This window comes from Ustilaginoidea virens, chromosome 6, assembly GCF_000687475.1.
Source record: "Ustilaginoidea virens chromosome 6, complete sequence".
Classification (NCBI taxonomy): Eukaryota; Fungi; Ascomycota; class Sordariomycetes; order Hypocreales; family Clavicipitaceae; genus Ustilaginoidea; species Ustilaginoidea virens.
Window position 1 is genome coordinate 1,810,296 of NC_057321.1, and position 22,110 is coordinate 1,832,405.

General features: G+C 53.2%; 7 protein-coding genes across 7 annotated transcripts; 5 read left to right on the forward strand and 2 right to left on the reverse strand.

Annotated features, from left to right (window-relative positions):
* Positions 1–55: 55 nt before the first annotated feature.
* On the forward strand, positions 56–3,417 carry UV8b_07397 (uncharacterized protein; the record flags this gene model as incomplete). Its single annotated transcript, XM_043144894.1, has 8 exons — positions 56–143; positions 246–413; positions 472–804; positions 867–993; positions 1,095–1,136; positions 1,196–1,280; positions 1,330–1,375; positions 1,433–3,417. The coding sequence occupies 8 exons, from the start codon at positions 56–58 to the stop codon at positions 3,415–3,417; spliced, it is 2,874 nt and encodes a 957-aa protein (XP_043000829.1).
* A 1,033-nt stretch (positions 3,418–4,450) lies between these two features.
* UV8b_07398 (uncharacterized protein) lies at positions 4,451–6,320 on the forward strand (the record flags this gene model as incomplete). The annotated part of the gene is made up of 3 exons (XM_043144895.1): positions 4,451–4,516; positions 4,700–4,850; positions 4,951–6,320. The coding sequence occupies 3 exons, from the start codon at positions 4,451–4,453 to the stop codon at positions 6,318–6,320; spliced, it is 1,587 nt and encodes a 528-aa protein (XP_043000830.1).
* Positions 6,321–7,167: 847 nt separating this feature from the next.
* On the forward strand, positions 7,168–9,191 carry UV8b_07399 (uncharacterized protein; the record flags this gene model as incomplete). Its single annotated transcript, XM_043144896.1, has 4 exons — positions 7,168–7,213; positions 7,354–7,452; positions 7,524–7,717; positions 7,794–9,191. 4 exons carry the CDS (start codon positions 7,168–7,170, stop codon positions 9,189–9,191), a joined length of 1,737 nt encoding a protein of 578 aa, XP_043000831.1.
* Positions 9,192–9,677: 486 nt separating this feature from the next.
* UV8b_07400 (uncharacterized protein) lies at positions 9,678–10,268 on the reverse strand (the record flags this gene model as incomplete). Its single annotated transcript, XM_043144897.1, has 3 exons — positions 9,678–9,762; positions 9,868–10,091; positions 10,227–10,268. The coding sequence occupies 3 exons, from the start codon at positions 10,266–10,268 to the stop codon at positions 9,678–9,680; spliced, it is 351 nt and encodes a 116-aa protein (XP_043000832.1).
* Positions 10,269–10,772: 504 nt separating this feature from the next.
* On the forward strand, positions 10,773–12,883 carry UV8b_07401 (uncharacterized protein; the record flags this gene model as incomplete). Its single annotated transcript, XM_043144898.1, has 2 exons — positions 10,773–11,917; positions 12,028–12,883. The coding sequence occupies 2 exons, from the start codon at positions 10,773–10,775 to the stop codon at positions 12,881–12,883; spliced, it is 2,001 nt and encodes a 666-aa protein (XP_043000833.1).
* An 892-nt stretch (positions 12,884–13,775) lies between these two features.
* UV8b_07402 (uncharacterized protein) lies at positions 13,776–20,536 on the reverse strand (the record flags this gene model as incomplete). The annotated part of the gene is made up of 3 exons (XM_043144899.1): positions 13,776–19,666; positions 19,724–19,866; positions 19,929–20,536. The coding sequence occupies 3 exons, from the start codon at positions 20,534–20,536 to the stop codon at positions 13,776–13,778; spliced, it is 6,642 nt and encodes a 2,213-aa protein (XP_043000834.1).
* Positions 20,537–21,370: 834 nt separating this feature from the next.
* Positions 21,371–21,951, forward strand: UV8b_07403 (uncharacterized protein; the record flags this gene model as incomplete). Its single annotated transcript, XM_043144900.1, has 2 exons — positions 21,371–21,644; positions 21,713–21,951. 2 exons carry the CDS (start codon positions 21,371–21,373, stop codon positions 21,949–21,951), a joined length of 513 nt encoding a protein of 170 aa, XP_043000835.1.
* Between the last annotated feature and the right edge of the window lie 159 nt (positions 21,952–22,110).

The window sequence follows — 22,110 nt, forward strand, 5'->3', positions numbered from 1 at the left end:
TTGTCTTCCACACCCCCCTCACTCGCTCGATCTTTCTTTGCCGTTGGCTGTCGCCATGTCCAAATACAAGGACAAGGATGGCGGCGTCGTTCTCAGTTTCGGAGGGCAATGGGTGAGCTGGGCTCACACGATTGTCGCATACAGTAAGCACTTGCCGCGAGCCCAGAGTTTCGCGCCTTGTTGGAAATATTATTTTTGTTGAACGCTGCAGCATGGGCTATTATTCTAACCACACATGTGCATAGCCGCCTTCCTCAGCGCATTGATTGTCGGCGTTTCCCTCCATTATCACAAGATTGTCGAGAATGAGTTCTATGGGTATCCCCAGGAGTGGTTCCCATCCGTTTCTGCAACAATCGGCGATCGATATCCGGAGCGTTCTTTTTTCATGATTTTTATTGCCATCACGTCCGGTATATGCTCCACCAGTGGTCTGAAATCTCGCCGAACCTCATAATTAATGCCATACAGGCCCCCGGTTCGCCCTCGTCGGCCTTTTCTACCTCCTGACCCGCAAACCGGGCACCATACTACCTGGTTTTGTTGCCTCTATGGGCTTCCTCCGCACTCTTACATGCGGCGGCTGGACGTACATCACGTCGACAGACGACCACGACTGGCATGATATTCTCATGATTTCCTACATTGTGTGCACTTTGCCTTGGACCCTGGGATGCATTGCCCTCAGCCCACCCAATCCCCAAGCCATCAAATACAGAAAGTATCTTGGTAGCGCCTTCTTTGGAACCTTGGTGCCGCTCGTTTACTTCTTTATCCAACACAAGGTGCACCGAGTGGCTGGAGGTTTGTTCCGATCCATCAAACATTTCAAATTATCGTTCATACCTAGTTGACCTAGCTCTTAGCATACACAATATACGCTTTTTTCGAGTGGTCACTGATTCTCTTCGATGTTGGTTTCGATGCTGTCACGGCTTTGGATTTTTCAACCTTTGAACTCATTGTCAGGGATACCAAGGGTTTGAGCAAGGGGTACGTGCATTGGCTCCCCAGATAGTACTTGCTTCTCGTGCAGACAAATCAAATAGACTTTTAGTTATTTGAATCATGCTCTAAGTATTTTTTTTTCCCAGTGAAAACCGTTCGTCTACCCCGTCAGCCGTTATGGAGAAGGAGTAAGTATGCCCCTTTTGTCAAGGTCTTGAGTCGATTTTGCTGACATGACTTCCAAAAGGAAAGAAAAAGCCACACTCGGGCTTTGTACAATACGGTTCACCTGGTCCGAAGCTTTGGATACTGCTGCAAACATCTACCACGGAGTGAGTTGAATCGCAACGATAAACTGAAAGATTTCTAATAACCCTTTAGTTTATTTTTTGGTCCATGTTGACTAGTCTTGGTCTCGTAGTCTGGTGTAAGCAGAAATATCCCGGTTCTTGAGACCTGGAAACAGCATACTGACGTGATGTAGATTTCCCACTCTGGCATATGGGCATTTCTGGCTATGAAGCGTTTGTGCTTGTTTCCGTCTCACCAATTCTTCTCGTTGGCCCTGTCAGGTCAGCCATTGTGAACAACCAGAGGGCCGTCCATCTCCTTTCCCTTTCCGGAATTGCTGCTTATCTGGTTTTGGACCCGGCTCGTCGCCTCCTCACAGTCGGCTTTGGCGTTGCCATGTCGACAATGGGTTGGGTGTCTACCCTTCACGCCGAATCGATCCACGAAGCAAGGTTTGAATCAAAGCTTCTTGGCTTGCTTGTCGGCCTGATTCTTTCCTCTACTGCCAAATTCGCTTGGAAGACAAATAACCCTGTCTGGCCCATTATGCACGGCGCCAACGGTGGATGGAACCTTGGCGGCCTGGTTCTGGCGGTTCTTGCTGCGCTACGATTCACTCGCAAGGCACCTTTGACGGGCGGCTCTTCCGACGGGGCTCAAACAGGCTCGACAATTCTAGCTGCTTGTGGTGTTGGAGGTGTCTTTTTTGGCGCGCATTCATTGCTGTCCGACACCAGCACAATGATTCTCTGGGTTTGGGAGGGATTTCCCCTTCGAGGGCCATATTCTTCGACGCACGGCTGGTGCACACTGGCGGCGATGTCTGTTGGTGTGTTTATCGGAATCTGCAAACCGTCAGTTTCTATCAGCTGGGCAACCTATGCCGCAGGCACTGCCGGTGCCATGGTCCTGACTTTCTTCAGCCACTGGTTCGGGTACTACGGTGGTCTTGCGACTGCGACCTACTTGATGGCTGTCGCTGTCCCAATCCTTACCAATGCCTCAAAGAAGAGCCCCGCAGCCACCTATGGACTCGGATTCTTCCTCTACGTATTCTTGGTCCTTTTCCATGTTTGGGTGGTTGCATATGCTTTCGTCCCAGGCGGCCCTCTCGTGAGGGAGCACACAGATTGGATCATGTATATCATGATGGGCTTGATTGGCGCCGGTGTCTACGACTGCAACTCGTCGAGGTTACGCAAGCAAGGGCCGCGCCGTCCGTCCGCGTCGCAGCACCAGAAATACTTTGGTTTCGCCACGGTCATCATCAACGTTCTATTCTTGAGCGCCGCCTTTATGAGGTTCCCCACCAACGATTACAAGCCGTATCATGCCGAGGATCGTGTCTTGACTGCGGGTATCTGGACAATTCATTTCTCGCTTGATAATGACATGTGGTCCTCGGAACACCGCATGCGTGATCTCATCAAGGAGCTGGAGCTCGACGTGGTCGGCCTCCTCGAATCTGACCTCCAGCGCATCATCATGGGCAACCGCGATACCACTCAATTCCTGGCCGAGGATCTCGGCATGTATGTGGACTATGGTCCCGGCCCCAATAAGCACACTTGGGGCGCTGCCCTGCTTTCCAAGTTCCCTATTGTCGAGTCCAAGCACCATTTACTCCCCAGCCCGGTTGGAGAGCTGGCACCTGCCATTCAAGCTACCCTTGACGTCTACGGCCAAATGGTGGATGTATTCGTCTTCCACTCGGGCCAGGAGGAGGACCCTGAAGACAGGCGTCTGCAATCCGAGTATCTCGCGCAGTTGATGGGCTCCACCCCACGGCCCGCGTTTCTTTTGAGTTATCTCGTCACCAAGCCCCTGGAGGGCAACTACAACACCTATGTCAGCGACAAGTCTGGCATGCACGATGTTGACCCCAGCGACTGGGACCGGTGGTGTGAATACATCTTGTTCAAGAAGCTCAAGCGCGTGGGCTATGCTCGCGTGAGCCGAAGCACCATCACCGACACGGAATTGCAGGTGGCCAAGTTTGTCATTCCAAGCTCGTCCGCTGAAGCGCAACAGCTGGATTCAATGTCGGCCGAGGAACGTAATCGCCGCGTGCAAGAGCATGAGGTTCCCGAGGGCTGGAGGTTTCCTTCCATGTTTAGAGGACAAGGTGTCCGTGACCACAGATATCACGTCTTTGACGAACCAAGATACTTTAACTGAGGCACAACAAAAGGGTGGCTCGAGGGTGGCATGAGGGTGGCTCGAGGGACGGGCATAGAAACGCGATGTAATTGAAGGCATTCTGCTTCAAAACATTAGCGGTCGCTTCACCAGGGGAAGGGAATACATAATACGACTCTACATTAAACGGCCCTGATCAACTTTGCGAAGGTGCAGCCTCCCATTTATTCTTCTTCATGTCTTTCGGACGACTCGATTTTTTCCCCCTTGAACCTTGTTGAATCATGCTTTTTGAGAGCATCGACTACCTCAAATACCTACCGACCCGGTGGAAGGTAGTCTGCTCTGACGTCAGGGCGGAACGTCGTGTTTCTCGCCGTTTTAACCGGCGCGTGAGCCTAAAATCCCCGCAAATACCGGTTGGTCATGTGCGCAAAGCCGCGGGCGGAATAGCTGCTCCGTGCGGAATGGTACCGAAGCAACCCGTACATGCCCTTGACTTCCCGTCCGTTGTGCGGACCTTCACGTGCAGGGGATGCGCAGTTCTTCTGTCCCAATCCCGTCCCTAGCCGGCCCCCCCAATTTACCCCAATTCTTCGCCCCAAGCAAAAACTGGGGTTTTTGAAGAAGTACTGTGTGTATGTTGAAAGGTGTGGGTATCACAGGGTACATAGCATTTTCGTGTTTCCCTATAAAAGTTAGATCTTTTGTGGCTCTGTTGTGCCACCTTAGTAATACAACAACAATTCTCTGATTTCAACAGCGTACGTACGGAGCACATGGGTCTCCCCGGCGTTTAGTGGCATCAAGTGCCGCGGAAAGCCGCCTTCATCTCTAATCGGCAACGCCTCACTCGTCACCTTCAACGAGTCTCCAGCTCCGGTGGACAAAGCAATGTGGGGGGTTACAGCAGGTGAGGTCGACCGTGAAATCATTTTAGTTTAAGAGAGTCATGTGCGGCCCTTGATGCCCCGAGGAGAGTCTCGTCCTCCCACCCTATCTGCACAGTCTTGCTTCGCATAAGGTTGCTTGCGTCGTACTGCGGAAACTTGCTTGCGAAGACAAGTTCACCATGGCCTTTAGCTCGGGACCGCTGTGGACGTATCTGGGGTGGCTGTCTGGTGCTGGAGCGCTCTACGTAAGTTTCTTTTGGCCAACCAGAGCTGACCTCTTGGTTCCCTTGTCGTCGCTGAGACGAAGGACGAAGCTCTCAATGTGATGGCGTCCAGTAGTCCCGCCGTGTCCGCATATGAGTGCTTCCGAGTTTCCATATCCGACCGTCAAAAAGGGCTGGGTAAGCAGAGTGCTGAATTTTTCTCAGATTTTCAGCCTCGTCATCTACAGAGTCTTCTTCCACCCTCTGGCAAAGTATCCCGGTCCTTTCCTGGCCAAGATCAGCGATGCGTATCAGCTCTACCACGCCTACAAAGGTGACCGTCACCTCGAGTTCTGGCGTATGCATCAGAGATACGGTACGCGTTGACCCCCTTGTAGCCGTCCCCGGTACTTACAAAAATGACTCTTCATGCTGGCGAAAATAAAAGGTGTCGGCTAATGGCTGCCATCTCGTAGGCAAGGTTGTCCGATTCGGGCCCAACTCCCTCTCCTTCAACTCGAACCAGTCTCTCAAGGAAATCTACGGCTTCCGCTCCAATGTGCGCAAGGCCGAGTTCTACGATGCTTTTGTTCACCCGGCCGCCAACACCCACAATACCCGCGACAAGGACGTTCACGCCCGCAAGCGGCGTGTCCTCTCTCACGCCTTTTCCGACAGCGCCATGAAGGAGATGCAGCGCTACATCCTGGGCAATGTCCGGACCTTCTGCCAGCAAATCGGCCTGAATGACGGCCCCGTCGACGCTAAGGGTTGGACGAAACCCCGCAACATGAGCGACTGGTGCAACTATCTCGCCATGGACATCCTCGGCGATCTCAGCTTCGGAAAGGCCTTCCACATGCTCGAGAAGCCCGACAACCGATTTGCTCTGGAACTCGTCGAAGCTGCCACCACCAGACATCTCATCTGCGGGACCATGCCCATTGTCGACAAGCTAAAGATTGACAAGTTCTTGTTCCCCAAGCTGGCAGCCGGCCGCGCGAGGTACATGGCTTACAGCAAGGGCCAGCTCACGGAGCGCACCAAGCTCGGCGCCGAGGCCGACCGCCGAGACTTCTTCTACTACCTGCTCAAGGCCCGCGATCCCGAAACCGGCCAGGGATTCAGCACTCCCGAGCTCTGGGGCGAGTCCAACTTGCTTATCATCGCCGGTTCCGACACCACTTCGACCGCCATGGCCTCGACGCTGTTCTACCTTGTCCGCAACCCTCACGCCCTAAGACGGGTTACCGAGGAAATCCGTAGCAAGTTCGACGACGTCGAGGAGATTGTCCACGGGCATCTCCTGGGCTCTTGCACCTACCTGCGCGCCTGTGTCGACGAGGCCATGCGACTCTCACCCTCTGTCGGAGGCATCCTCCCTCGCGAGATCCTTGCAGGAGGCATGACCATTGACGGCCACACTCTTCCTCAGGGCACCGTAGTCGGCACCCCGCACTACACCATCCACCACAACGAGGCCTACTATCCTTTACCTTATGGTTACGCTCCTGAGCGTTGGCTCCGCGGCGAAGTGAACCCCCTGAACGGCAAGACGGTGACGGAAGACGACGTCGCCCTGGCCCACAGCGCCTTTTGCCCCTTTTCCATTGGGCCCCGTGGCTGCATCGGCAAGGGCCTCGCCTATGTTGAGATGACCACAACCCTGGCTCGTACCATCTACCTCTACGATCTCCGAAGGGCGGTTGGTGTCGTTGATCCTGGCGAGGGTCGCGCTGATCTCGAGTGGGGACGTCACCGTGAGACCGAGTTCCAGCTGGTTGATACGTTTACGAGCGCCAAGAAGGGTCCCATGGTTGAGTTCAGGAGGGCTCAGAAAACTTGAGCGTACTTGTAAGGACCCCCGGGGTCAGTAACGATGATGCCAATCAATCCAGCGCTGCGTTAAAACGAAAATTTGTGCCCAGGCAAAGAAACAAAGAGGAAAAGGGTGTGGTTTTTGAATTCAACCCGTCATGACGGACCGCATCTTTGCTTGCGGCTCTAATGGTGGTGTATTTTGACGGGCTTCCCATGGAGCGGATGTGATTTTGGATGGGGATAGTAATCGAAAATCCGGAACATGTACTCTGATGAGTTTTCAGCGTCATTTATGACTTATGACTTGGGGGATTTTGAGCCGCATGAACATCGTCGGGTTTCAGAAGCAGACTGACTTTAGCCACGACGGCGATGCCGAAGAACGACAACTGCGCTGGACTAATGGGGACCATGACCTTCACAGGCTTATGCTAGGATTGAGACAGACGTACTCCGGAGTACATGGTAGTAAATGATATTGAGATTCAAAGACGAAAAGAGCAACGAGAAGTTGTTCGGCGATGCCCCGGAGTTGTGCCGTTTCGGGTGACTTGATGTGTGTTTGTGCCAGCAAGTCGAGTTCTCCACTGGCACGAGTTGAGGTTCTCCACCCTGCCGAGCCACTTTAATAAACCCTCCCAAGGTTGGCAAAGGCTTATTGATATATTTCTTTCCGCGTGATGCTTCTATCGGACAAGAAGCCGACGGAACGCGAGATTTGCGTTGTTGCTCACCCCACCTGTGCATCAAAGGGGATATCGAAAACGCCATCGCTCCCTTTCCTCTACGTCTCCTCCTCTTTGGCATCGACATGACGTTGTAGACGAGGTTACCATCGATATTCGGACCCTTGGCCGTCTGAGCACCTCAGCATGACCGTGTGCAAGTTCTTCCAGCAAGGCAATTGCAGATATGGTAGTGCGTCAGAATCCCAGATACGAATCCGCCAGCTCTGCGCTCAAGATAGCCTTCTCCCTCTGCCGCGGGAAAGGCAGACACACTCTGACCGCAGCGCCCCAACGTCGAACAGTCGAAACCAATTAACAAACCCAACGCAGGTAATTGTCGATTCGAACATCCCGCAGTCGCGAACAACCGATTTGGCGCGCTCGCGTCGGGGGACGGCGGAGGGAATCGAGGACTCAAAGATGCGCTCGGTATGTGAAGCCTCCAGGAGATGCCGCCATGGCTGTAACTGAAACACAGACTCAAACTCCTCGCGCAACAGCAAAATACAGCATAACAACCGAGGGGATTGAAAAAGATCTCACCACCGACACACCGCAATGGATCCTGTCTGCCTACGCCCCCGGGCGAAACGCACCAGAACAGCTGTTTGGGGGGTTTCCTCGAGAACAGAGCTTCGAAGAGATGAGGATGCATTACCTCACAGCAAAGGCCTCCGGAAACGAACAACAAGCTGTGAGTCCAAGGCAGACCTGTGCTTGGAACCTGGCGAATTCAAAAACGAGCATGCTGACAACTGTCCCTGTTGTAGCTGAATGAAGCGCAGGAGCTCTACCACAACGCTCAGCAGCAGATGCAGACGGCAGTGAGAAATGTTCAAGACGCGGCTCGTTTCATCGTCGAGGCCGAAAACAAGCACCCGAATAGACTAGACATATGCCGGGAAGGGACACAGGGCGCTCCATTTGGCGAATTCCTCATCGGAAAGAGACCTGCATCCGTGGCTCATCCAGCACAGCAACCGAACCCTTTCAGCACCGGCGCCGGCAGCACGGCATCTTCGCTGGGCGGTGGAACTGCCACCTTGCAGACTCCAAGTGCTTTTGGACAACCGGCTGCTTTAGGGCAGCGGCCGAATCCTTTCGGTGCGCCGGCTTTCGGGCAGCCGGCTTCAGCATTTGGTCAGCCCTCACAACAAGCGTCGGCTTTCGGCCAACCCTCACAGCCAGCAGCTCCAGCCTTTGGGCAAAGTGCTCAAACAACGTCGGCATTTGGACAAGCCTCCACTCTAGGAGCCAAACCGAGCCCGTTTGGAACACCATCATTCGGTCAAGCGGCCTGGGCTGCAAATCCACAGGGGAGTGCGTTTGGTCAAGTCGGCCAACTGGGAGGCGCAAAACAAAATCCTTTTGCTTCCAGCGGCAGCGCCAACAATGCTGCAAGTCCGTTCGGAACCGTCAACGTCAAAAACGACAACAGTGCGCCGCCGCCTGCTAATCCGTTCGCAAGCTCAAACACTGCGCCGAGTAATCCTACGTCTAGTCCCTTCGCATCCAGCGCCCTGAACCAGAACGGCAATGCGAGCCAGCCGAACCCCTTTGACCAACAACAGACATCGAATCCGAGTCCTTTCGGCCAAGCTGCCCAGGTTGCCAAATCGAATCCTTTTGCCGCCGCCATCTCGTCCGAGCCTTTACAATCCAGCGACCCATTCGCGCAGAATGCACAAAAGCAGAGCAACACTCCGTTTGGAGCAAATGCCAGTTCCAACACATTTGGGGAAAACTCTTCTCAGTCACAAAATCCGTTTGCCTCGGGCGGCAGCCAAACGCAGCAAGCGCCCGCTGCTCCCGCTGCAGCTGCAGCCTCTGACGCAAGAAATCCATATCCTCCAGGATGCGCCAAGCATCACCCATCGATTGAAAGCCATGCAACCAAGAAGATGGACGGGACTCTTGCTTCTTTCAAGGGGAAAGCCGTTTCATACAAGGGCAACCTGCCTGGCATCCTAGGGTTCGACGGCACTTGGACTCGCATTTGGTTTCCAGCAGGCGCCCCGGGCTATTACAAAGACACAGAACTACCTCCCGAGCAGTATGATGAGACGTCCAAAATGCAATGGGCTGCCTTTGTTCAAACAGGGACGTTTGGCGATGGTATTATGCCAGAGCTACCACCTCGGCGAGAATTTACACAGTGGGACTTTTGATTAGGCGAGGGGGTGTGCAAATGATCTATCCAAGGCCTCCTTCTTATGTGGGAAAGTGGTAACAAGGCGTTGCTGCAAATTAGACTTGGGGTTCTGGAAGCTCGAAGGCATTTTACGGCGTTGGCAGATTCGCATAGACAAAATCATCAAACTGATCTGGAGATGCATAGCTATTGCAAACCATACCTTTCAGGTTCTTGACTATTTCCAGTGGATGGCAAAATTTTGACTAGCCGAGCCACTACATAGCGAATGGTGGGTACGAATCATTACACTTTACTGCTTGGATTCCATACTGGCTATTCTTGGCGAATGACGTGACCAATGTGCTGATAGTTGCGGTCCAACACGAACCGAACGGCTTTGGAGGTTTTGTTTCCAGAGGCAAACTTGTATTTTGACTGTCTGGGCTGAGAAAAAAAAGGTTTCCTACATGACACCAAGGGAACCAGATCTCCGCCTTGCCATTCATGGATCCGTCCAGGCTTAAGCAGCAATGGTGACCTCGACCTCTACACCGGCATCGATGTTGACAATGATCTGCTTGACGACCTCGGTAGGCGCATGAAGGCTACAACGAAGAAAATCAGCACAAGTTATTCTCTGGTGGCGCTGCTTGCAACACGCCAGACTTTCCAGGTCGATGAGTCCAAGGCAGAAGGCAGCCAGTACATACTCAATAAGACGCTTGTGGATGCGCATCTCGTAGGAGTCCCAGGTCTTGGAGCCTTCACCGCAAGGAGTCTTGCGGGTGGTAATCTTGAGAATCTGGGTCGGCAGACGGACGGGGCCCTTGACGCGCAGGTCCTTGCTCTTGGCGCGCTCGATAATCTCGGAGCAGACCTTCTCGAGGACGTTGACCTTGCGGGAAGAGAGGGTGATGCGGATCTTGTGGGCCTTCTATATTTCGGGGGGGGGGGGGTTAACAACAAGATCCCTTTGTCAGTGAGGCGTAGCAGGGTGGGCTTCTGGACCATATGTATGAAGCCAAAGAACGCTCTGCATTGTTCTAGTCGGTTGAGGGAGAGAACGTACGGGAGCCTCGCCAAGATCCTTGTCAGCCTTGTTGTAGGACATGATTTTCGGTGTATGCGACTGTGCTGGGTTTGTCCTTCACGACTCGAACGCGGGGGAAACCTGGACGTTTCGGCAAAGTGATGAAGGCTCGCAGTTGTTGATGATGTCAAATCTTTTTCGTTTCGTTTTTTTTTTTCTGTGGTGGGGTTGGGATAATCTCGACGTAGGGCTTTGCTGTGGGCTGCTAGGCCGAATGTGGTAATGGGGGCGCCAAGTTGATCGCTTATTGGCGGGGGGTTTCACGACACGGCGTCTGTGTCATAAGTGGGGGCATTGAGCCGTCAGACCCGGAGTACTTGGCAGCTGCAGTTGAGCTGCAAACACACAGCGCGGGCTGATTCATCCGTCTTCAGCAAAGAAACGACATGAATAAATGAAATACGACGTTGGGCCGACCCGGCGGGAAATGATGGCTGAGAAATTCGTGATTTGATATTTGTCGATTCATATATTTCACTCTTCTGCTTGCTCCGTCCATTGTCCCCCTTCCTAGAAGTTGCAGGCATGTCAGCTCTCCCGCCCTTGGCGCCTTTCCCAAAAGCCTCGTGGCAGAAAAACCTCAGCTCGACGGAGTGGAATCAGCTCGTACAGGCATGGGCATCGTTGTGTCGGGCGTATCTGGACTTGCCAGATGATGGATTTAGCAAAGCAAGCAACAATCACGACTCCTTGGTTGCGTTTACTTCCAGTTTCGTGCGCGAGACAGTACACGCTTCGTCAACGTCCGCATCAACCTCCCTGCTCCGGCCCGTGTTCCACCTCACATCACGCCTTTTGAAGCTGGTGAACCCGCCGCAGCTTCTGGAATACTCATTCCTCGGTAATCTCGCAAGGCTATATCCAAAGAAGCGCACGGCTGCTCTCCTGGGCGACGTCTTTGCCGGAACGGCCTCACGCGCCGTTGCTGAAGCGTCCGTCACCGCGCTCAAGAGGCTTCTCATTCCGCACCTCGACTCCGGCATCAGGGGGGACCTCAAGCTGGTGGAATCCAGCCTCGTTGCGCTGAACCCCCTTCTGCACGCTTCTCCTGCGCCCTGTGTTCTGCTGTTGGCGGGATCTGATTTTCTCGATGGCTTGGTCACCTGCTACAGAGTGATGAATCCGCCGCTGCGAAAGGCAATCGTCGCAACAACGTACTTGTGTGTAGTTGGACTTGCGGATTCTGAGCCCCCCAAGTGGTCCATGTTGAATGATCAGCTGTTTGCGTTGAACTCGGCTGCGGAAAGTCACAAGAACGGGCCGTTGAACGCCAATGACTCGCTCGTGGCCGAACTCGTAACTACGACCCCTCTGCTGAAGATATTATGGCGCAAGGCTGAAGCTCATGGGGCGGCAACAGAGAGTCTCCAGAAGAGAATCGCCGTATTAGAGTCGTTTACAAAGGGTCCCATGACCAGACCCAGCCGCCTGGTCCGGGGAAGAGTCGACAAAGGCAAAGGAAAAGCCACGAATGATGAAGCCCAGATGGAGGCGCATGTCCGTCGAATGAGCCAGGTCTCTCAGGTGCAGGATATATTCCCCGAACTTGGAACGGGGTTTATTTCGCGCTGCTTGGACGAATATGGCGACGACGTCGAACAAGTCGTGGCAAATCTACTCTCCAACTCATTGCCGTCCCACCTCGCTGCAGCTGACAGAAGCGAGCCTCTGTACGTCCGGTTGCTCCCCAGTAATGCGGGAATCTCATTTCCACCCTTTTTATTTCCTGCTTTTCGTACTAGATACTGCTTCTTCTTTACACACTAACATCCACGAAAAGCTCCCCTCTTCAATTCGTTCCTCACCAAACAGATGTCGCGGCCCGGTCAGCACCATTGCCGCCAGCGCCAGCGCCAGCGCCAGCGTCCAGCAGACGGAACGTATTCGACGACGACGAGTTTGATCGCCTTGGCGTTGATTTGTCCAAAATCTCGTTTGGCAAAAAGCCACAAAAGGACGCCGATCACCTCCTCCGGGATAAATCTGCAGCACCAAACAAGGCCACCATTCTGTCGGCTCTTGCGGCGTTTGATTCGGACGAGGACGAGCGTGATGACACGTACGATGCGGCCGATGTTGGCGGCACTGTAGATTCCACGAACCAAGAGGCCGATGGGGCGAACGATGGTAACGAAGAGCTTCTCTTCCGCGCGTATCAGACGAACGAGAAGATGTTTGACCGAGACGCCGGCACCAGGAGAAGCAACATGCGTCTCAAGCTAAGAGAGGAGACGGGCATGACGGACGAAGCATTAGAGGGCTGGGCAGTCATGCTAGCGAGGAATCCCCAGCAGAAGAAGAGACTAGAAGCCAAGTACGCGTTTGCAGGACAACAGGCACAGCTGGAGCGTACAGCTTGGCGAGCCGGTCCGGCTGAAGACGGTGATGTTGACGGAGCCGCTGGCAGAGGCGGCAGAGGCGGCAGAGGCGGCAGTGGAGAGGGGACCGGCGCAGGGCGTGGAGGACGAGGTCGCGGTGGCCGCGGCGGACCTGGCAGCAGTGCTGCAGGGCCAGCCGGAGAAAAAGAGACCGAGGCAGCCAGGAGGAATAAAGAGGCTCACAAGGGGTCAAGAGCGAACCACAACAGGAGAAATGCGCGGGCCAAGAAGATGGCCCGCGGAGGCTTTGCTGGTTGAAACGAAAGGCAGGGGCTGACACGTTTTTGTACTTCCCGATTCCCCTCCGCAGGGACTGATTGCCCACGCGCTTGGCGGGATATAACGGTCCCTAATCCCACGTCGACCTCTGCTTCGCGCGCTGCCAACGCATCGCCGAACCACGCAAACGGCCTTCAGCCTAGAAAGAAGCTCCAAGCTCCTTCGAGGCCCTGCGCGACAATCCCACGGCATAGCCAGCTCGCACACCTCGTCAACCGAGGTCGCTCCCCCTCCCGGTAGCCGATGACGCCTGGCGATGATGCGCGTCAACCTGTCCCAGCTTCCCAGACGCGTCTTCTGCGTGCGCAGCCACCATCTGCTCTCGACGGATGGCCAGTAGCCGGGAAGGAATCGCTGCAACCGCCAGGCCGCATGAGCACGGGACGCCAAGTCGCCTGGGACTGTTGAAGCCTCGACCCTGTGGGGATGCAAAGACGGAACTCAGCATGGCATGTAGGTTGATCTCCTTGTCCCGTGAACAAAGGACGTGGGGTGCAAGAGCGGTTGGGCTGCTTGAAAGCCCCCTCGGGGAGTCGGTATTGCATGCTGCCGTGGAGCGCTTGGCTCGCCTAGATGAGCGGACGGAACGGACTGATGGCAACAGATTGCGGTTCAGTTCTCAACTGCAAGACTTGGTGCCTACCATTATCGTGCATATACATACAGCCATAGTTCCCGAAAAAAAAAAAAGAGAATCCAAACTCCTGTTGTGCATTTCCTGTCGTGTCATCTGTAACCGCCCCTTTTGAATAGAAGAGTCAAAGCGAAAAAAAAGAAGAAAGAAAGAAAGAAAGAAAGAAAGAAAGAAAGACCCGAGCAAGCGCCTAGGCGAACAACCCCCCGCCCCCCCTGACACAAGGACGCAAATCATTCAAACATCTGAAAACAAGCCTGCCACCACATCGCCAAGCATCTTCAGCCCGTAATACTTTGCCACCCTCCTCATGACTGTCAGCTTCCTGACCGTGTCATCCCTTGACACCTTCTCCTTCCACTCTCCACTGCAGGTGCAATACTCCATCAGGTCGTTGACTCGTAGGGCCTGGCAGCGGGCGCACTGCAGATCCTGCGTTGCCCATTCCACCGCCCAGGCCTCGACCATGCCCAACAGCCTCTCCTCAACGGCCACCCGGTCGTACTCGGTGTTGCAGAAGCCGCACCGCCACCTGCGGCCGCCGTCGCTCCACAAGTCCTCGTCCCTGCATAGGTCCAGGTCGCGGGCCATGGTGCAGCTGTCGCACGAGACCTGCACCAGCCTCAGGCTCTCCGACGGGTTTGCAAAGGCCCCTTCCTTGGAGAACTCGCGCACCTCGAACAGCGCCAGCAGCTCCTTGCGCAGGAGACGCGCTTCCAGCGTGATGTTCTTGTCGAGGGAGAGAACTTGCATGAGCGACTTGACCAGCTCCAAGACAGGGTTGCTCGCCGGCAAGTGCGAGCCAGGCAAGTCTGGGAAGCTGTAATCCTGCGCCAGCTCCGGATGCAGAAGCTCTCTCTTTTGCTGACTGATGAGGCTGGCAATCGCCCTCTTCAGCGGCTTTGCAAACGACTTGGCCAAAACGACTTGGCCTTGTCCATTCTCCGTGTCGCGGTTGGGTAACTGGGTCAGGCGAGGAGTCGAGGCGTCGCCATCGTCGTTCGCCTGTCGCTTGAGACTGTGCATGAGCTGTATAAAAGCAATGACCCACTCCTGGAAGGTCGCCTGTAGCCGCGCGGGCAGAAATGTCGTCATTTGCCAGTGCATGATTGTCTCCAGGTTTTGCTCGTCCGCCTCCACAACTTCTTGGCATGCCTTGCCTCCGTAGTTGAACTCATCGTACCACACCAGATAATCCCAGTACTCCTTGATGTCGAGGTCGATAAAGTGGAAGAGAGGCTTGCTCTTGATCGACTTGATGATGTATTGGCTGTAGGCAAAAGCATTGCCTACTTCGGCCTTTGTTGTCTGGAGGATCAGCCGGTTCGCGTTTGCAAACACTACCTGAGACCCGACTCTCCTGAAGTCCGCCATGAGCTGCTGGAACGCCTTGCGGGACATCATCTGCACGTAGTAGTGCAGCGCTCGATCATACATAAAGGAATCGGGATTCTCCACCCATCGGACAAGATGCTGCACCAGCACATCCGCCATGGTACTGCCCTTGCAGGCCTCAGCCCACCAGGACTTGACCATCTCACGCAGGACAAGCACGCCCGCGTTGGCAAATGCGTTGTCCGAAGCCAGCACTCCAGACCCTTCCGCAGACGGGTTGAGAGAAATCGAGTCTGCACCTTCCAGTTCGTTGATGAGTGACGACGTGAGGATGGTGTTGATGGCCAGATTCCGTATTTCTAGGTCGATACACACCGAAGCGAACGTACCCGGATTGTTGACGTTGGCCATCTTGACTGTTTCGAGAGGACCCAGAACATCATCTTTCTCGTATCCAGCGTGGTCTGGCCGGGGACCAGCCGACCACCAGAGAACTACTCCGTTTGCTTGCAGTCGACGGGCGTACGCGACATCAATCAGGAATCGAGGATCCTCCCGCTCCAGATTACACAACGGAACGTCTCCATAGCGAGCCAAAGTCGTGAGGTGCAAGATCCATGAGCCCAGTCCCAGGTAATGTCCGATCAGGCGGCGTGCTACTACCCCTTGCCAGCCCAGGGGTGGGAGTAAGCTGTCTGTCGTATCGTACTTGAGCGGCAAAACAGGGAATTCTCCCAAGACGGGGACGTGGTGAACCAGCAGGTTACGCTGCGAGGATTGTAACACCAGTACTTGAGGCCGCGATTCATCCTTGCGCATCTTCTTAACCACGTCGCCAATCTCCAAGTGCACCTTTCGGCGGGTCGAGACTTGGGTAATCTTGAATGTGACTTTCTCTTGGTAGCTGAAGCAGTCCTGCCAGTTAGTGCCGGCTGCTTCTTGTGCTCTTTTGACCAGCATCTCCGAGTACATTCTCGTCACGTTGGGCAGATCCTGGCCAGAGTCCTTATTCTTCTGCAGCATGACAATGTGGCCTTGGCTAGACGTCGTGGAGAATATGCCAAAGATTTGACGCTCCCCGGCTGTAATGTGAGAGATGTAGATGTACGCCAGTGGTGAAGATTCCAGGTAAGTCACAGCCTTGGCAGGCCGCTTCAAACCAGACAGGTCGAAGCCCTGCTCTAAGCCTTTGCCCAGCACGGCATGTTGCTGGTCGTCAATTGTGCACTGATTGCCCAAGCAGAGGACAGCCCTGATATGCAGAGGCACTTGCTTCTCGTACACACCTTCCACGCCGGGGTGGTTGAACAGCGCGGAAAACTTGGCGGCTTCATTGAAATAAACGTCCTCCGGCACTGTGAGTTTGAAAAGATGACTTGAGGCATGGCCGTTCGGAAGCGTATGATTGACCTGTTCCACTTCGCAGCCGGGAATGTCGACATCAGGCAGCTCAGTGCTCTTGAGATTAAAGAAGAGTTGACGGGGGACATTGACTTTGAGAGTATGGATCTTCGCATCGATCAGAACATGAGCCGTTACAACACCCGGGGTATCCGTGGGCTGGAGATGAAGCAGCTGCCACGTGTTCATGAACGTTATGTGTGCCTGTTTCATAAAAGTCTGTCGCAGATTGCCTCCCGTGAGGCCTTTCCTGTCCCCGAAAAGCTGTCTTCTACGAACACGAGCCTGCTTCTGCAGAGCCCATTTCTTCTTCTGATATCTCAAGAAAGAAGGATAGTCCTCCGAAGCGCTGGGCATAACCTTGGGCAGCATCGCCATGGGATCGGGGTTCTCGACTGAATCGGGCGACTTGCGTTTGTGTACTGCGGGCAGCGGTTGTGACGAAGATATGACTTCGTTTATCTGTCTTGGCTTGAGAAGCTTGCTGCCAAAATCCTCCAGATCATCCACTCGGGACCCGTTGAGGTTGGTAATGTCTCCCAGCGGCTCCTTGGTGAACAGATCCGTCAGTTTCTTCTGCTTCATCTTGTCATCTTTGATGTTGATACGCCTTTGGAGCCAGTCAGGGTGAGGCACTCGAGGCACCGGATTGCGGACTTTCTGCAGAGCCGCTGGGATCGTGATCAATTTTTGAATCACGGATCCCAGGCGCTCCAGATAGTAATCCCAGTCAAGCAGTGCTCGCGGATCGGTATCAGCAGGTTCCTCCTTCAGCCATTTCTTCAGGTACGTCCGCTTGACCGACTCCTCGGCGGAAAAGATGGCGACGGGAACGGCACGCTCAGTGACTGGTGCATTTTTGGGCCTCGCGCAGATAATGAATTTGCAGTTCAACCCTTTGTCCTTGACCATCTGTTCACCCAGAAAGTCGGCCAGACGCTTGGCAGTAGTGATGCTGGTTGATTTTTGACTACCGTACTCCGCCAAAGTCTTGGACATGCTCCTGTTTTCCGAAATCAACTCCATGAGTTCTTCATCAGCCAGGGTCGATCCTTTATTGTGCAGCACATCAAGCCAGCGATTGGCTACCTTGGCAACAGCGGTGTAGCATTGGGTCAAGTCCTCTCCTTCCAGAAAAAACTTGAAAATTTGCTGCTGAAAGATCTTGATGAGCTTGAGCTCTCCGCGTCGTTTCACCTCAAACCCTTTCAACTCTGCGAGGCTACCGTCGTCGTTGAACACTGCGTATCTTTTCTTCAGGTTCTTGTCCTCTTCTTTCGATGTCGGCAGGACCATTGCTTTGTAAGGGCCGTCAACCTCGAAGAAGATGGAGTTGTCGCTGTGGGTTTCGTATTTAAATGTCTTTGGATCGACGAGGGTCTGGTACTGATGGTTCGTAAACTTGTCATGAACCAAGTGGTTCAACATGACGCAGGGGTAAGAGATGGACATTTTTTTGCCATTCTTCAACTTGAAGGAAAAGTTTTCGGGAAATGTTGCCGGCAACATACACCAGATGCCGTCCGTATCTAGTTCCAAAGGCCGACCTAGTCTCTCGACAAGCTGGCGCGCCAGTTGAATGATGGTAGCCCCGGTCAAGCAAGTAACACCAGCCATTTCCATAGAGTACCACCGTGACCCCTTGCTCATGACATAACCGTAAAAGGAATTCAGAATGACCTTGTGAGCAAGTTGCAGCGAATCATACAAGATAATCATTTTTTTGGCGGCGTCCACGTCGCTAGAGGCTGCACCAGATGACCTGAGCGAATCCGCCTTGCCTTTCCACACTTTTGCCATTCCCTTGTAGTCGTATCTTCGGTCACGGAAGTCTCGCACAGTATCAATGTAAAAAGGATTCTCTCTTTGGCAGATGATGGCCTCCCGTACGATGGCGGTGGAATCGTGAATCTTGTGGTACACTTTTTGCGAGTAAAGCTGCAGACGTTTTCGGACCAACCCAGCTTGTTCGTCGGCGCTCAGATCAGCAAATGTGCGCGGCGGAGCGTGAGGTGCCTTGCCCGGAAACTTCTCATTTTCCAAGGCGTGCCGAATCATGTTGTACTCGTCTCTTTTTGCAGGGAGGTAGTCTCCTCTCCAAGCCCAGGGCATCCTTCTGTCACAAGTCTTTCCAGGTCGGTTGAAATCACATGCTGCGCAGTCGGATTCTGAAATCATGGAATCAGGTTGGAGTCTGTTTGTGGTCATGATGTTGGGGTACATGGATGCGACGTCCAAGTGATAGATAAGGGGACGTTCATGTCGATTTGGTGTTTCTTTCAGCTTTCTCAGTCGGGCAGCAATTTGCTGCTTGACCTCATCGTAGTTTTCTACGTCATCCAGCGACTTCTTCTCCTCGACAGTAATGACAAACTGTAAAGCAGCATCGAGGTCACGCAGAAGCTCATCAACTGCTCCAGGATCAACAGCGAAATCGACAGGTATATCGGACCGAAAAACGCCAGCCTCTATACTTTCGACATGACCCCCCACGTATGTCTCCGAGTGCAAGAGATGACCTTCCCAAAATGCCTCCTTGGGTGACTGATGTTTGTTTGGTAAAATGATTTCCTTCTGGTAGGCTTGGACCATGAGCAACATCTCGCACAGGGTACCAGTGCCTTTCCTCAAGGTATCGTCCCCACCGATGGGGAGAATTGTACAAAGCGAGAAGATGAATGGGTGGACATACTTCATGTAAAGGTAATAGGTAGCAACGGCGTCGGACACCGAGTATTCGGCTAGAGTCTGGGGTCGTTCGCTGGCGTACGGCGTCATCAATTCCGGTTCAAGTTCATCAGGGTCGTATCCCAGTTTGGCCACTGTGACAGCTTTGAGGCCACGTGAACCTTGTGGTAAGTAAGAATCACGATTAACCCAATGGAAACAGTCCATGTGGACACCATAGGCGCATTTGAATTGATCCTCGTTGTCCTTCTTCCAGCCGATTTCTTGGTACATGTCAATGCCATTCACGCTCGCTCTAGCCTCCACAAAAGGCCAATCGAAAAAATCGCCGTTATAAGTGGCAATGACTGTAGGTCTGGCTTCTTTTATATGCAAGAAAAAGCGTTCGATCAAAGCCTTTTCGTCCGGCTCATTGAATATCATGAAGGGTCCAGGATATTCAGGCTTTGGGGTGTAGTCGAAGTCGCCAATATCCTCCGAAATAATTTCTCGATTCGTGATTAAAAATCCTTGACCGTCAATCATGTAAGAAATCATCATAATTTGGTCCACCGCTGCATCGGGGAATTTCAACGGAAGTTTCGTTGTCTCTATGTCGAATGCCAGGACAACGGGATCTGCTGGCAATGATCGCTCTTTATTAGGAATTATTTTCGTTACACCGTGCTTGACTTCGACGTAATACCATTTTCCAACTCTAATGTCTATGTCAAAAGCATCAGCATGGACACGAGCAGTCTGATGAGCCAGTATGGACTTACCTAGATCTATCATCACCCTCACGTGGTATGGCACATCATATTCTCGCATGTCCACTATATGATCGCTAGCCTCGGTAAATGAAGCGCTGCCTCGTTCATCATTTCGTAAGTCGTCATCAAAAAGATCAAAGTTAACACTCGCACTATTGGCTTTTTTTGTCAGCATCCGTCTTGAAAAGCCGAGCATGGCGCAGGAAAAGCTTACGTAGCGACCTCAGCATATGCATCCATGGCATTCATGTTCTTCTTGTTCTTCTCTGCCACTGGCATGATGTCCCTTCTGGCAGCCATGAGGTTGTTGACATTGGCAAACCTTAATTCGAGAAAGGTGCGTCGATAACCAAGCAGGTGGTTGGGCATGCTCAAGTCGTCCTTTTCCACTCGCCGAATAGACTTGACAACGCCATCTCCAGGTACTCGTTTGATCCATTCCTCAACTTCAGACTCGTGGCCCTTCTTGACGGCAACCAAAAAATAAGGATCGTATTCAACAGTGCCCTTGAACGTAGATCCGTCATGCTCTATAAAGTAGCAATCGAGTGCAGCGCGGCCGCCAGGTATCCTTTCATCTTCTATTGAAGTTGGTTGAACATTGACGAGCCAGCCTTCCCTTCTCTTTCCGCCATCATATCTTGTGAAGCCCAAGTTTTCGTCAATGGTTTGGGCAAGTCGGATACGTTCCCACTTCTCGTCAGCAGACGTTCCTTCTGCTCTTGAAGTTGCGGCAAAGGTACGGGTCCTGTGGCCATGATACGCAGTGTTGCCGCCCCGACGAAAGCCTTTTTGGGGCCTCCGCAGACTTGTGTTGGGCATGACAGAGTAAAGTACGTGGAGAGCCAGCAAGGACTCCCACTGCAGCTAAGAAACAGGTGATGATTCGGGGTCGAAGAGAGAGCTGCGGCCGTCGAGGGATAATGCGCACCGTGCGCTTGGGTCGTGAGGCTGCAATACGGACGAGTTGAATGTAGAGTATAGCGCGATGCCCATGGAGCGGGATAATCAAACAAAGTCCAGCATCATGGGGGGTAGCAGAGCCAATTTTACAATCAGTATCTGACGAACCAGGGCAATTCTTGATTGCTGTTACGGAGTAGCCGTAGGGATTTAATGGGAAGAGAGTTGCGTGCGCCAGTGAGACGCGACTGGACGCGTTGCTGCGCGACAGTTCGGCTGCCCCACATTAAGTTAAATAGGATCAATTTCTCCACTCTCTCGCGACATGCCGCACAGAATCTGCTGCACATACGGAGCAGTAGCAGGTAGCCAGGTGGACAAAATACAATTTTGCAGTAGATTGGTTATTGGTACTTAATTACTTCTATTTACTCTAAAGATGAGTCGAGTCGATTAAGCTGCGTCCCTGTTGTGTCCTTATTACCAGTCAGTGCCTTGGTTTCGTGCTGTTGCCCTAGAGGTACCTACATAGTAAGAGGTACATACCTAGCTCCTGGTAATGGATAGGACCCAGCATTTTGCCAGGTAACCGGTTGTCCAATATTAGGCAGGCGGCAGAAGAACCATGGCTTACTCCGTCAAAATTGTAATCGGATCTGGGTCACTGATCCAGGGAGCAGCTCGACATCGAAACGTCACAACAGCCTCACACGACCTTGCATGAGAACGTTCGCTCACCCAAGGTAGCCAGAAATGGCTCCCAACATCGTGGATGCGCCTCAAAATGCAGATTCCAACCCCGGCCAGAAGACTCTGCACGTATGGTCTAAGTCGATAGAACAACCCGACGGGCAGGGCCAATCCGAAGCAAATAGCCACAACGCTAGACCAACTATTTCTGAGGCAGTCAGCATGATCAAGGCAGATGACTTCACCAATGTTCACAACACGCCGTGTGCGAGGCAAGGATTTCTCACAGGCATCGCTGCCGGCGCTGGAGTCGGAGCATTGAAGTTTGTTCTTAAAGGTGCGTGCGCTGTCCCTGCCGACGTTTCCATCTTTGCGAACAAACTGTCCTGACGTGTTCTTGGACAGGGAACGCTGTCAAGTCAGCAAACTGGGCTGTTGGCATGTTCATACTCGGAAGCACGGCATCGTACGAATACTGTCAGTACCTCCGACGAGCCGAGCGAATACAGATGAAGCGGCAAATTGAGATCGTCGCGGAGAACAAACGAGAACAGGCCAGGAGGGCGGCAGAGGATAAACGCGAGAAACTCAAGTTGGAACAGGAGAGTACGGCGACGCAAAAGCCTTGGTATAAGTTTTGGTGACATCCATGCGCCTCCGGGGGTGCATATGAAGGAAGAGCCTTGTCCCTAAGTCCTAGACATTGATTCTAACCCGGTTTTCCTCGCTTGGTACAAGCTGTACATTACAATTTTCTGATACCCACGAATCGATGCTAAACCTGTGTCTAAGTCCCCTGAAAA